A 15,088-nucleotide genomic window follows, 5' to 3' on the forward strand; every position below is an offset into this window, starting at 1 on the left:
TGAGAGTATAGGCTGCTGTGCGTGAATGAGTGACCAGTGCGTTATGAAGAATTTGGAGGATTTTGTTCAGATATAGCTATTTCTTCCAAATCTGTCTGGTTCCTCCGACTAAACAAACTCAATGCTGGCAGTGTCCCTTCAAAATACTTATACTGATGATAGTGTGGTGATAGTGGGCTAAAAGACACAATATTTCATCGTGTGTAAACCCCAGTTGAAAGTTTATCTGAACAAAATGCTCCAAATTCTCCATAACGCATAACGCACTGATCACTCATTCATGCACAGCAGCCTGTACTCTCATAAAAATACGACTTTATTCTCGTAAAATTACGACTTTAATGTCGAAATGCTACGACTTTATTCTCGTAGCACCAGCATATTTTTTTTTTTTTTTTTTTATTTAAGTGAACCTTATACTCCGTCGTAGATATGTTCTGCCCTCCTCTAATAATAGTTTTAGATGACAAAAACATTTCACAAAAATAATTGGATATGGTAAACTAATTCATTGCGACGAAATGAAAGTATTGATTAAGAACAACCTGGGCGGGGCGGAACTGTAGTTTTCATTTTCCGGAACAGCAGCAAAGAGAAAGCAGAGCAGTCATGTACTTCGACTCATTCTGGATAGACTCTAAATGAGACCCTGTTCTGCTGGAAAACTGAGCCCGGCTACCGTCCCAGAAAGAAGACAGATCTCTGAGAAACATGGTACGTTTTTATTTATTAATTCATTTATTTATTCATGATTATTATTATTAATACGTGCACATGTATTAGATTAATAAAATAGCACATTTTGTAGTTTATTTCGTTATGTATGACTTTGTAAGGTGTGTATATATTTATTTCTGTTGAGCATCAGAAATAGCGGTGTTAATACTTACACATGCACAGAAGGAGCGGCTCGGCTGTGCAGCCAAACATCTTCTCTCTTATAACAAAATGTCCTTCTGTTATGGATCAGACCAGGACGGCTAAGGGATTACACGGGCTGTTAACACTTGTCAATGCGCATTTCACAGCCTTATAACTGTGTTTGGTCCGTGTCTGTATGTGGTCAGGGCTGGACATCTGTAGCACCGCGACGTTTCCCAGTTGGTCGAGGCACTTTGGCCCGATCACTGACTCTGTCCTGACTCTGTCCTGTCCTGACTCTGTCCTGACTCTGTCCTGACTCTGTCCTGTCCTGACTCTGTCCTGTCCTGACTCTGTCCTGTGCTGACTCTGTCCTGACTCTGTCCTGTCCTGACTCTGTCCTGTGCTGACTCTGTCCTGTCCTGACTCTGTCCTGTCCTGACTCTGTCCTGTCCTGACTCTGTCCTGTGCTGACTCTGTCCTGTCCTGACTCTGTCCTGTCCTGACTCTGTCCTGTGCTGACTCTGTCCTGTCCTGACTCTGTCCTGTCCTGACTCTGTCCTGTCCTGACTCTGTCCTGTGCTGACTCTGTCCTGTCCTGACTCTGTCCTGTGCTGACTCGGTCCTGTCCTGACTCTGTCCTGTCCTGACTCTGTCCTGTCCTGACTCTGTCCTGTCCTGACTCTGTCCTGTGCTGACTCTGTCCTGTCCTGACTCTGTCCTGTCCTGACTCTGTCCTGTCCTGACTCTGTCCTGTGCACAACACTCCGCACAGTCAAACGTATTTTTTTTACAGCAAAAGACGAATTTTAAATCTGTCAGCTGAACAAAAAGTTGTTGGAGTGAAGCTGTTTCTTTAGTTCTGGTCAGGTTGCTGCTGGACACTGCCTTATATCTGTCTGAAGCAAAAAAAAAAAAAAACAAAAAAAAACACTCTTTCTTTAGACAATAGAGTGTGATTTTCAACATTGAATCATAGTACTTTCTTTTATATTACCATGTGGTCTTATATCTGTGTAATCCCTCAGTCGTCCAGGTAGTTTCCATGGGTGTATACTAGTCTATGTGTCAAGGTCAGCTCAAGATCATTCTAAATCTATTCAGGAAAGGTTACTTTATCCTGCGACTTTTAGTATTGATACTTGTTAAAATGAGTATCTAGTTTCATTACTTGTTTTAGCATTGATTAGTATCTAATTCTCGATGCCTTTGACAACCTTAGTACAGACCTTTTTAATAATGTAATTTAAACCAACAACTGAACATCCATATTTGATTATTTTGTTTGTTTGTGTTTTAGACACTGATCTGGCCCTTGAGCTGGCTGATGCCATTGCTACACTTCAGTTATGGAGGGAATGGAGAGTTTGTCCAAACTTTAGTCGGGGAGAGACTCACCCTGATTACACCAAAAAGATTCCAGAGTGCAAACTCATGCCTGCTCGTTAAAGTGTATCCACGTGAAAGTCCTCAAAGTGGCCGAGTTCCTGTGGCCGAGTTAACAAAGAGTCAGTGGAATCCAGTGCCGGATTATAAAGATCGACTGACTCCAGGAGACGGTGTGGAGTTTAAAGAGGCCACGTACAATGACAACGGAAATTATGAAATTACCTGCAACAACATCCGGAAGATTATTATTCAGGTAAGGTATCCAGCAAAAACCAATAACAAAATCTAACTTGTTAACTTTATAACATTCCCTCATCAAAAACATGCCTGAAGAGGTTTTATCCATCATCATGCATGTTTGAGATATTTAGCAATCTCTTCTGGGCCCTATTCGAACCCTCCTTACGGTTAGTTGTTTTGTCCAAAGATTTTGTCCAAGGCTCAACCCATAAGCCTACGTCACCCATGCTCCCAAGACAATTCTCCATAAATATACAAAGCGTAATACAATACATAATACAAACAAACAATATAAACACTACAACTTTACAAACCCGATTCGATGTGCAGTAGTTTCATTAACAGGATACACACTGATTGTATTGTGACAGCGCTCTGAAAGTGGAGTTCCTTCTATTTTAAAATGTTTTTTTTCATTCTTAACAGACCTTTGGCAGCAGCTGTACATAAACAGCTCCCTCTCTGCGCTTAAGCCACACCCCAGCAATCATACCCAAAGATGAAGACAGTGTATTTCCAGGAGATAGACACCTTTAAATCTTGGTGCAACGACCTTCACCTCATGCTGAATTTCAGAAAAAAACTAAAGAAATAAATCACAGTTATTTGAGTAACTTTAAAGAATTGTACTAGTATTTCTACTTCTACCAGCATACTTTTACTCCTACTTAAGCAACAATTTGTACTTCTACTTGAGTAATTTTATTTTAAAGTAACGTTACTCTTACTTGAGTACAATTTTGGGCTACTCTTCCCACCTCTGCTCAAGCTGTTTAGATGTGCTCTCCAACTGTATTTCAGGTTGAGGTTCTAGTCCCGCATGAGCTCCGTGTGTCAGCGGGAGATTCTGTGAAGTTACCTTGTTACTTCAACACCAAAGCTCGATCTGTAGAAGGTGTGCGGTGGGAACAAGGACAAGAACTGGTGATGGAAAACTACTTTACGTCCAATGAGCTGAATTCTGGAGAAAGTTAAGTGACCCCTGAATCAATGAACAATATTTTGCATTGGACCATTAGCTTGTGTCACATACCCCAGAGTGTGTGTGTGTGTGTGTGTGTCTGGTTGAGTGTTCCTTGATGTAAAGTGATGGTAGAAAATCACTTTATAAATATGACCATTTACCTTCAATGAAATTTCTTTTCACCAACAGATTCAAAAGAAAGGTGAACATGTCCCAGGATGCCCGCCACAGAGGAGACCTGTCCCTCAGTATTCACTCTGTGCAAAGTCTCGACCAGGGCCCGTTCTTTTGTAAAGTTAAAGTCCTGGGACGGGAGTGGTTCAGCGGGAAACCGGCTGTGGTCAAACTCTGGATCTGGGAAACAACAAATAATGCCACCTATGTTTCCACCTGCTTCTCAGGCAGCAACACTGTGAGTAGTGTGAGTAACGTTACTTCAACATAATATTACTCAAGTAGAAGTACAACCTAGTGCTCCAAGAAACTATTTAAGCGAGAGTAAAAAAGTGCTTGGGAAAACTATTATTCAAGTGAGAGTGACTTAAAGAGTAATTATCGAGACGTAAGATTTGATAATTTGAAGTGAATTAAATTGGACAGATAAATAAGGTGGGGGCTGTGGGTTACTGGAGCCGCGGACAGTGAATGAGAGCTACAGATGAGTACGCCCCACTCTCCCCCTTGTAGAATCAAGCTGTTATATTACACATGTTAAGTGATGTTTTCCTCTTAAAGCCCATGAACTGCGGAACACGCTGATGCGTGACATGCAGTGGTTTACTGTAAACAGACGGAGTTTACTGAGCGCGTAAAAAGACGAGACTGGATATAAACATCCGTATTGCGTATTGTGTAATTTTACGCAGCAGTTTTGCATTTTAAACATGACGAAACAAACAAAACAAAGAAAGTACGCAACCGCGGATACTGTGGATGTTTGTACAAGTTAAACTAGAGGCATCTCGGACCCGGAGCGGTTCGTGGAACCAAGTGAAGATCTCATGGTGGACTCAGGAGTAGAGGGACCTTATGATTTGATGGACTGGGTGCTGGGTGATTTTGACCCATAGCACTTGTTTTGACTGTATTTTATATACAAATATACATTTTATATTTTGATATGATATATAAATGTACAGTAATAGAGCAGCTGGGCGTACAGATACAGATTCCTCTCAGTGTGAGTTTTCAGTAGAGCCCTCACTGATGTCTGTGGGTTGAAACATTCCAAAGTTATTGCACTTTTTCCAAACGTTCTCCAAATGTCTTCATTCGGATATGTTTGGAGAGGCCTGGACTTACTCATGATAAAATGATTGTAAAACTCTCATTTTTATAGGTATTAACCTCAAATTTGAAATGTAAGTGGTCAACAATCTTGTCAGTTGAGGTATGGTGTATTTTTGTCCCCAGCTCCCTACTGCAGCTTTCTACACCTTCATTTTCACAAAAAAATTTTTTGGCGAGGATGAGAAAAAATGTTTTTTATGTGTGTTCCAAAGTGTATAAATGCTCAGCAGACAAATTTACAGTGATTCTGACACCTGTGGGTAAAACTATAGGGTGTTACCTTTACAAAGACCCCAAACTTGTGCATTTACTACTGAGGGTTCAATAATGGTGATTATTTTAATTTGGAGAGGTCAGAACAAAGGCAATTTCACCAAAATGACCCGGAATGCTAAGGGGTTTTAACCCAAACTGCTCTCACAAGACTACACCTGCACAGGCATTCATGCGAAACAAGTATTTATGTGGAAAAAAGTACTAGGTATTTATATAAACACCAAAAAAATACCACATCTTCAGTTAACTCACTCACTAACTTCTCCTTTCTACTGTTGCCCCATATATATCCTTATAATCTAAATATAATGATTAGTTCACCGATTAATCGACTAAAGTACTAAAGCCTACTACAGCTCTACATAATATGATATTGTCCTTGTAGATCCATGCCTCATTAACATGAATGTATTGTGATGAATGTATATGTATGTAATACTGTTTTTTTCCCTTATGTCTCTGCAGATCTCATCCTCTCTCCTGTGGTGGACTCTGGCCATTGCACTTTTTTTTGTAATTGTGATAAGCTAATACTTGAGCACTTTCACTGACTCTCAGGTGTCTGCACTGGGGACACTTCCTTGGCTGGGTAGCCGTAATTTTTGTTGACCGCAAGCTTTGTTTCCATTTACTTATTCTGCCATAACCTGTTACGTCCATCTATGTCAATCCATGTTCGATTCTCTCTGCTGCGCTGCTGAATGCTCTGTGTATCTGCATGTTACACCCACAAATGCATATCAGATCTCAGCGTATTTGTCCTCAATAAACTCCCAGCGCGTCACAAAGCTACAGCCCAGGACCCACTCTGGCTCTCACCGCAGCCTCAAGGTTTGCTGAGGGAAGCCACTACAGCAGGGGTCCCCAACCTCTTTTGCACCACGGACCGGAATAATGTAGGTTTCATTTTCACGGACCGGCCTTCTACATGTGGCAGATAAATATGGCAAAAATAAGTCAAGTGCATAAAAAATACAACTCACCAAACCGCCGCATCAGTGGGAGCCCTGCGCTTGTTTCTTCTGTCCTTCTTGCTCACGTTTGTTTCTCTTTAGTCTCCATGTGCCAAAGCAGTTTTGAAGGTTTCATTGCCTCATTTGCTTTCCCTGCATATTACACAGAGCGGACTCTGCACGTGATGGTGCTTTCTTTTGACTTTCCCATGATGTTACACAAACAAGCTGTGTGTTTCAGGTGTGCTTCAAATACATTCCTACGTGTGTCTGTAGTGAACTTAAATGTTGTCAGTAAACCTTTCAAAAACATTACATCATCATCTGGGTTTTTTGTTTAAATACATAGTAATCTTACTGTATGTAAACTTCTGACTTTGAACAAAGTAATGAAAATGTGTCTTAAAAAATTCTTTTCTCATTATTCTGGTGTAGTGGGATTGTCTGCTTTCCCTTTCTGTCCTTGAAAGTACTACTGTGGGCTCCACCCTTCACCCTGCCCTCCTAGTTAGGAACTTTTTAAGCCACCTGTTCCCAATATGGCACTCTTTGCTGCTGCCACTCTGTCCGCTGCTGTACCTTGGCTTGGGTTGACTGCGAGATAGGAAAGAGGCTCTTAATATGTGGTTTAAATTGTAAATTAATATAATTTATTCTCATTAGTCCTGCTCTGCACTGTTGGTCTGGGGGCGTCAAACCATGGTAGATCTGCGACAGGGCTGGTTTAATTCCTGCTGGGCTTTGAAGGGTGGTATGTTGGTTATAAGGCAGAAGGTTGTAATACAGGTGAGCCTTTTTAACATTTTGTAGTTTTTCAGGCTAAACCTGCTGCTGTTATTTTGTACGGAGTTTTGCAAACTGTTTTTGCACTCAGGTTTGTACATTGTCTTGCATCCCAACTGGAGTCTGACCCGTGTTGCCACACTGGCAATTAGCAAATAGAAATAATTTTGGTAATTCTAATTCACCTAAAACAAGAAAAGTTTAGTCTGATTTCATGCCAGACAGTGAGGGGGGGGGAAAAAAAGTGTGTTTTTTTTATATATTGTATGTAAACTTCAGGTTTCAACTGTATATACCATGAGTCAGACAGACATAAAAATAATTTTACATGAGTTTATTTGTTAAATTAAGTTGCTTTAATTCAAATTCAACAATAAAATAATAAATGTACAACACTGACATAATTGATCGATTGCAAAGGTAAAACGCATGATATTAAAGCAGGAATGTGACAGGTGAGGTCCTTAAAAAGGCACAGGATTATGCAGATGCAGAACCTATACAAAGCATTTTAACAGGCAAAAGTCATATGCAAATTAGACAAAAATACATGGAAATATGTGATAAATAGATTGCAATAGACAATGTACAACTTGTAACAGATAAAATGAACTAATCGCAAATAATAAAGACAGTACAAGGAAAATACCTTCATGTCACTTCATATTACAGTAATTGTTCCTATTAGCTGGAGATTTTTCTGTACAAAGAGCATTTTTGTTTTGTGTGAATGGGGCTTGTCGTTTTAAAATGTCAAGTTTGAGGAAGTAGACAGAGACTACTATTACTACTACTTCTACTCTGACATGGGCAGAGGTGGGTAGCACTCAGTTACATTTGTCTGAGTAACTTTTTAAAGAAATTATATGTTTCAGAGTACTTTTCTATCAGTACACTGTACTATATTTTTATTGATATGACAGTATTCTTACTTGAGTAAAAGTGTTGGTTACTCTTCCCACTGTGAGTGAATCTACAAGTGACAAAAGCTTTATGTCGACAATTTTAACATTTGTGTTTCTTGCACCACTCATTCATGTAAGATTAAGATTTTCTCATTTTGTGTCTACACTTTAAAAATACCAGATTTTGTGCATTTAATGTTTTGTTCTTCCAATTAAAGAAACTTCAAATTATAAATCAAATGTTACATCCTGTCAGTTACTCTTAAAGTTACTCTACTCGAGAAGTTTTGACAAATACTTTTTTACTCTTACTTGACTAATTTCTTGGACCACTACTTTTATTTAGAAGTAACGTTTCACTTACTTGAGCACATTTTTTGGCTATTTTACCCACCTATGGGATGTTTCAAACTGGTACTCAAACTACAAAATTGTGATTGAAGTGGGACTAAACTTGGAGCTAGACCAGAGCTAAACAAGGATTGGACCAGGACCAAACCAAGTCTACATTGGGGCTAGTATGAAATAATTTATGAAGAAAGTTTGTTAACCCTATTAGTTTACATACAGAGATTATAACATTAGAGCAACAACAGCTCAGAGTATTAATATATTTCCCACCTAGTCAAAAGTTGCCAGTTTCATCCTCGTTCCCAGCATTGTGGCTTGATGTTGTGTCATTGGACAATACACGTCACCCATTACAGAAGTATGTTGCTACCTCCAAATTAGAAGTGATGTTTTTAACCTGTCAGCTACTCCAAAGCAGATGTATTGATATGTCCTAAACGTATTAACCCACTCTTAACACAAGACAACTTAAAACGAATCTATATATTTTTTAACTTTAAGCTTAGAAGAATTTGTACTTGTTGCTAGAAATACCATTAAAAGCTCATCTGTTTAAATCTTAACTTTTGAGAGATGACCAAATCAGAAACAAAATACTTGACTAGACAGTTGGTGATATTTATATTAGCTACACCTAACTAATCATGAAGAAAGATTGAATTCATAATGCACAAATTGTTAATAAAGAATGAGGTTTAGTGACTACTTAAATCTCACTCTAACTCTTACTCGTAATCTAAGGGGTTAGGGTTACAAGTTAGCGTTAGTGCATTATTTAAGGTTTATTATCTACATAATTAGGCAGTTACTAAGCCTGAATCGTTCTTGATAAACTATTTGTTCATTATGAATTAAAGTCTTTGTTCGTGCTTTATTGAAGGTGCACTGTGTAACCTTTCTAGTGGAGGCTCAGCCACCTGTTTGTCTTAAAGGAGATGCTATCGCTTTGCCAACAGTGTTCCACAGTATGGCGAAATGTGTATATATTTCCATGGCAACAAGCAAGTGGTGCAGGTCAGATCTGTGGATAGGTGATCCTGTTCACAGTAAGATTGTATGTGGGGTTTTTTTTTTTTTTTCTTCAGTATTTTTTAAGCACTTAAAAAACTGTAAAATGAATAGATGCAAGAGCAATGAGCTTAATGCTGTGCTGTGAAACATTTCATATTAAGCAATAACATCTCAATGGAACAAATAGGCGGCATTCGTCCTACCAAAAAAGTTACATAGTGTACCTTTAAGGCTAATTAAGGTGTAGTTATTATAAAGTATAACCAGACATTCTTCCAATCATTAAGTAAACTACCAGTCAAAAGTTTGGACACACCTTTTCAGTCAATGTTTTTTTCTTTATGTTCACTACTTTCGACATATTAGATACACACGGAAGACAAATATATGAAGCAAAATATACAAGATTATGTAGCAAAGAAATAAAGTTAAATAACTTGAATACATATTTTTATGTTTTATATTCAGATCCTCAGAGTATCCACCTTTTGCTTTGTTGACAGCGCTACAAACCTTCTCTCACTGAGCCTCATGATGAAGTCTCCTGAAATGGTTTTCACTTCACAGCCCTAGGGCATGGCAAAAAATGTATTAAACTGATGAATTTGAAGGTGAAATAAATTTGTTTGGAAGGAAGAAATGTATTTTTATTTTCTCCTCTCTCTTGCATTGGAAAATTGCATTTAAAATGCAAGAAAGGCTGCACATGGCAGTCACAGGGAGCAGAGTTTGGAGCAGAGTTTAGCACAGGGGCACAGGGCCCGCGCACAGCACAGGGCCATACAGTGCTGACCGTTTTGAAATCAGTGATGTCACATTAAATGTTGGGAGAGCGTATTTAATGCAATACTTTGTTTTACACTTGATTCTTTGATTACTTTGATACTTTAATTCATAAAAGATTTCCCCAATGACCAATGGGTGAAATATGACCATTGGATAGAATCTTTTCAATTTTGACCATTTTCTGCAGTTTGCACAACATTTTTAGAGGAGAGAGGGAATCAAAAATCAAGTTTTTTAAGAAAAAAATCCACAAATTTGTTTTGAGGTAAAATCACTATTGTGCCATGTCAGGGTCTAGAAATGTCAATGGTCAAAAGCAGTTATCAAAGCAAAGAGTAGCTACAAGTTTTGAGCTATTTTAAGTTTTTTTTTTTTTTTTTACTAGATTCCGTGGAGCTCAGCAGTGAAGGCCAGCCCCTGGCTCTGGAAGTAAAATTCCCATAAATTCTTCCCATACATTTTCGACATTCAGAAAAAAATGTGTATTAAAAAAAAAAAAGGTTTGTAGAAATTGTGTTTTAAATGTGCTTTTTGGGCTTAAAACAGCTGCATTATGGACATTAGTTACCACGCAGCTGGCTAGCCTCCGCGATGCCTTTGAACTCTTATTTGAATTTTTTAGAATGGTTTATGGGGGAAAATTTATGGAAAATTTACTTATGGAACCAGAGCAAACTTTGAAGTGGGTGGGACTGTTGAGCGCCATAAGTGTTCATCCATAGTTTCGATGACTTCAGTTAGAATATACAAGATAGATGAAATAGTGTGTCCAAACATGTGACTGATAGTGTATGCTTAAAACCCTGTCCTGTGTGGTGATGTGGTCTTAGTGCACGAGCTCTAGCTGGCTGGTGGAGAATGGTAGGACTCCGCTGACGTAATACGCGATGCCCAGAGACAGAAGCGCGATGACCACCAGCAGCAGCAGCACCCTCCAGAAGCCCAGGTCCTCCACAAACTCCTGCCATGTGGTGCGGAAGCTCGACAGAACGCCCTCTGTGCTCTGCAGGTTCGGGTTCAGCAGAGAGTGGCTCTCCATAGCGCTGCAGGGAACACTATATGATTAGTATTGAACGATGTAACATTATGATCTAATATATTTAATGCTGACAATGAGATAAATGGGGGAGTGGGTTTAAATTGAAGAAGTACTCAACTATATTTTTGTTATATATATATAAAAACACAGGGCTGTGACATAAACTAAAATGAATCAAATAATTTGTCCAATAAGTTAGAATAGAACATTTGGTCATACAGTTATAAACATTAATAAACTTCCTAACAACAAATATGTAGTAACAGTAAGTTATAATGCATTGGATATATAGTGCACTATTCATTGACTCCATGGTGATAAACTGTTGTTGCCCTGGGGCAGACTGATGGAAGCGAGGCTGCCATTCTGCACCATCAGCTCCTCCCACGACCAACACTCACACATGTTCCAATCACTACAGTTTCCATTAGAGCCACTGCGGCCCCTCTGTGGCACCTGGTATTTGTAGAATCTCCCTCTAAGTACTAACCAAGCCTGACCCTGCTTAGTTTCCATTAAATGTATTGAGAATATGTGAAATAGGCAGGTTAGGGAAATGGGTGGGTCGTCAGTCAAAGTATTATGTTTTTATTTGTGATATCAGCTGAGGTGGACCTTTGCTCTCACCTCTCACTGTCAGCCATCTGCATGGTCTCCAGTTTGGAGTGAGCTCCACGATTGAAGCCCTTCACTTCCTGTTCTTCTAGACCCTCCAGCAGACGGATGGCATCTTTGTTCACCCCACGCCGCTTTGCCAAAACCAGGGGAGTTGATCCGTTGTGATTACTGCATAGCGGGACAGAGAGACAGAGAGAGAGCATAGCACTTTTATCACTAAAAAAGTCTGAATCATGATTTTGTGTTAATGCTTTTTACATTTTCTAAAACAAATAACTGAATTATCCCTATGTTGTAGCATAGAAAAAAGGTCTGTGAAATAATGTAGTAAAATGTATATTAAAAAAAAAAAAAGTTTAAAAACCTTTGAAGGTGTGTGTATATATATATATATATATATATATAAACTACTGTGCTATTACAGTAGAAAATGTTTAAAAGTTGTCTGAAAATATTTTTAAACATTGTGTTGTACACTTTTAAAACCTACCTTTACTACCACAGACTACTTCTGGACAAATAAGAGATAACATCAATGTCTCTATCAGGTTAGGTTAAGGTGCACGTTATTGCACTTGTACCTTACTCAAGTCCAAACTGTGTTATCATTATTTGTGAAATGTGGTGCAATAGTTGTGACGATCTACTCTCACCTTGTTACTTTCTCATTTTCACATTTTGTGTCATTATTTGCGGAGAATAAATGCTAATGGATAATATGAGTGAGAGTGCTGCAGTTTAGCTGTATTACTCAGCTCTCATAAAATTGTAAAGTCTTTATATTATTTTCATTGTATCTTGCACCTCTGTGTCCGTCACACCGTCTGCCCCTTGTGCTATTTTATTGGCTGGTGCAATGGCGGTGTTGTTTTATGGTTGTTTGACAGAGCAGGAGGAGCGCAGTGGCTTAAAATTCACATATGAGGAGAGTTGGAAGTTGAGTTGAAGTTAAAGTTGAAGAGGAAGTTGGGGAGAAGCAAATCGGATCCTAAATTGGGTAAATCGGGAGTGCACCAAGGAAACCCACCCAGACATAAGAAGAACATGCAAAACTCCACACAGAAAGGCCCGAGCAACCCGGGGATCAAACCTGAAGCTAAATATATTTACTTATTCTATCTTAATAACCTCCATAGCTAATATCAAAGCAAGTTTGCACCCATTAGTGAATGTGTATGAAAGAAAGAGTATTTGTTTATCTGAAATTGAGTGATTGTGTGTGTGAATAAATTGGCATGATTGTGTATGTGTGTGTCTGTCAACTGAATGTTTTTCAAAATGGCGTATTTGAGGGGCGAGATGTGTTGTATTTGATCTATGTACCATATGTTTACAGGTCTTTCCTCCACCTACACCAAACTGTTAATCTTGCTTAACATCAGCCTGTTCAGGAACTACAGGTGGAAATTAGCATTCATGCTATAACCTGGCACCATACATCTTTCCTGTTTTTAAGGTCAGTGTAATGTCGTGCACTGTCCCTGTCTAAATGAAACCATACCATACAATACTATAGTTTAAATAATGCCTCTGCTCAGTCTTACCAGATGTCAATCTTGAGCCCATTGGACACCAGAAACTGTATGGTATCCACATGTCCACACAGATGCAGTGCCGTGTTGCCTTGGTAATCTGTTGCTAGGAGATCAGCCCCAAACTTATGCAGCAGACGGCATATCTCGACGTTGCCCCGGGCGGCAGCGAGGTGTAGCCCGGTACGCCCGCGGTTGTCCCTGATGTTTGGGTCACAGCCTGTCTCCAGGAGCCTCTTGGCAAATGGAAGGTCCCCATCGATACAGGCCTGCAGTAGAGGCACTGTAGTCTGGGACGAGTCATTGATGAAGACATAGGACATGTCTGAGCGTGTGTCAGAAAAGTCCAGCGTAACTGCAAACAGACAGAGAAGTGAGAGGAGAGAATAGGAGTTCAAAGGAGTAGTTTGTATTATAACAAAAATCAAGCTAGTTTTATCAGTTCATTCTCTATGCATTTGTTTCGCTTATTAATGTTTAGGGCTGTAGTCGTCTGCTCTTAGCATCAATTCACTGACTAAAAGGGGGGTGCTGTGTGGTGGTGGAAAAAGCTCTCACTAAAATAATAGGATCTTATGCAAAACTACTACATATACAGTGAAGAACTAGTAAACTGCATCTTCATAAGTGAAAAGGCAGATTCCACTGTACTGTCATTCCCAAGGCAATGATATACACTGCCTGGCAAAAAAGAAAAAAAAAAGTCACCACCTGGATTTAACTAAACAAATAGGTTGGGGTTGCTGCAGTTGGTCAGGTCTAGGTTCAGCAACAGTCTGCGCTCAAAGAATGAGGTCAACTGACTACCTGAATATACTGAATGACCTGGTTATTCCATCAATGGATTTGTTCTTCCCTGATGAAAGAGTGGTTCAGGAGCATGAGACATCATTTTAACACATGAATTGTCCACCACAGAGTCCAGACCTTAACCCCATTGAAAATCTTTGGGATGTGCTGGAGAAGGCTTTGTGCAGCGGTCAGACTCTACCATCATCAATACAAGATCTTGGTGAAAAATGAATGCAACACTGGATGAAAATAAATCTTGTGACACTGCAGAAGCGAAATCGAAACAATGCCAGAGTGAATGTGTGCCGAAATTAAAGCTAAAGGTGGAGTCTGTGACCCTTTTTTGGTGGTGACTTTTTTTTGGCCAGGCAGTGTACAATATCAATGATACAATGATGAGCAATATCTAATTAATAAAAAACTCAACTCAAAAAATCATAAAACTTCAATTTCTAGTGTGTGGATTTATTTCTCAAGGAATAAAGGTTCTTTGCCAAACGTGCAGTGCTTGGGTTATAATGATTGACCATTTTCCTCAAACTTATGCTTGTGTAGCAAATAAAAACTTTAGGGCAACGTAAAAGATGATTAAACCCTGTACTAAAACATAATGTCTAGTCTGCTAAGTAACCGTACTTTGTACATTGTAGATATAATCAGACGCAGACAGCAGTTAGCGTCTGAAACTCTCCAATTATACTATTTATTGAAGTGTTAAGATGACACGTTATTCAAACACGCTAGAAAATGTAGACATCCATGATTATAAATCGCATTTCTGTTATACTGTTAATTTCCTTTCTATGTTTTGCAGCATTTTGTAACACAGAAAGAGGCCAGGACACATAAATATAGTTATATGAGCACACGGGCTAGCCACTATGCTAACGCTACATACCACGAAAAACCATGACAGAAACCACTGTTTACACTGAGATCAGGTCTGCGCACACAAGAGCACTGTATCAGGCGTGTTATATCACCGTGAGTCGTGTTATTCACCTGTTTAAAGGGCCCAGATCAGAAGAAAAGGATCTCCGCTTGTTTGTTTTCTTTCTGCACGTTTCTTCGCTGGTGAATGAACGCGACAGCAGTGAACAGTGGAGCTGAGGATACACCTAGAGGTCAAACACAGGTACTACAAAATGATTGTTTTAAACATCAAGAAGCAATTTGAGAAGAAAAGAATAAAAATTTGCTGAAAACCACAGGAAGTAAAGTTGTAAAACACATGGGATTAGGGAGGAGGACATTTATTTTTGTGTGTTAAATAATAATAATGATAATAAATAATAATT

At 39.1% G+C, this 15,088-nt stretch overlaps 2 protein-coding genes across 3 annotated transcripts; one reads left to right on the forward strand and one right to left on the reverse strand.

Moving 5' to 3' along the window:
- The first annotated feature begins 617 nt into the window (after positions 1–617).
- On the forward strand, positions 618–6,176 carry LOC117385924 (uncharacterized). 2 transcript variants are annotated; one of them, XM_055228863.1, is made up of 5 exons: positions 618–714; positions 2,162–2,503; positions 3,292–3,460; positions 3,644–3,875; positions 5,486–6,176. In XM_055228863.1, exons 1-4 carry the CDS (start codon positions 712–714, stop codon positions 3,658–3,660), a joined length of 531 nt encoding a protein of 176 aa, XP_055084838.1. In that variant the 5' UTR covers positions 618–711; the 3' UTR covers positions 3,661–3,875; positions 5,486–6,176. The 2 variants fall into 2 exon arrangements, with proteins under 2 accessions (XP_055084838.1, XP_055084839.1); XM_055228864.1 differs by having other exon boundaries at positions 3,644–3,866.
- Positions 6,177–6,916: 740 nt separating this feature from the next.
- ankrd46b (ankyrin repeat domain 46b) lies at positions 6,917–14,917 on the reverse strand. Its single transcript, XM_033983208.2, has 4 exons — positions 14,793–14,917; positions 13,011–13,353; positions 11,476–11,634; positions 6,917–10,852 (listed from the first exon to the last, which is right to left on the reverse strand). The coding sequence occupies exons 2-4, from the start codon at positions 13,319–13,321 to the stop codon at positions 10,636–10,638; spliced, it is 687 nt and encodes a 228-aa protein (XP_033839099.1). The 5' UTR covers positions 13,322–13,353; positions 14,793–14,917; the 3' UTR covers positions 6,917–10,635.
- Between the last annotated feature and the right edge of the window lie 171 nt (positions 14,918–15,088).

This window comes from Periophthalmus magnuspinnatus, chromosome 18 (genome assembly GCF_009829125.3).
Source record: "Periophthalmus magnuspinnatus isolate fPerMag1 chromosome 18, fPerMag1.2.pri, whole genome shotgun sequence".
NCBI classification, from domain to species: domain Eukaryota; kingdom Metazoa; phylum Chordata; class Actinopteri; order Gobiiformes; family Gobiidae; genus Periophthalmus; species Periophthalmus magnuspinnatus.

Coding starts and splice junctions, on each gene's coding strand:
- ankrd46b (XM_033983208.2), bottom strand. CDS start 13,321: ATGTCCTATGTCTTCATCAATGACTCGTCCCAGACTACAGTGCCTCTA. Junction 11,635..13,010: donor GGGCTCAAGATTGACATCTG/GTAAGACTGAGC, acceptor CCCGCTATGCAG/TAATCACAACGGATCAACTC. Junction 10,853..11,475: donor CAGATGGCTGACAGTGAGAG/GTGAGAGCAAAG, acceptor TGTTCCCTGCAG/CGCTATGGAGAGCCACTCTC.
- LOC117385924 (XM_055228863.1), top strand. Junction 2,504..3,291: donor TCCGGAAGATTATTATTCAG/GTAAGGTATCCA, acceptor ACTGTATTTCAG/GTTGAGGTTCTAGTCCCGCA.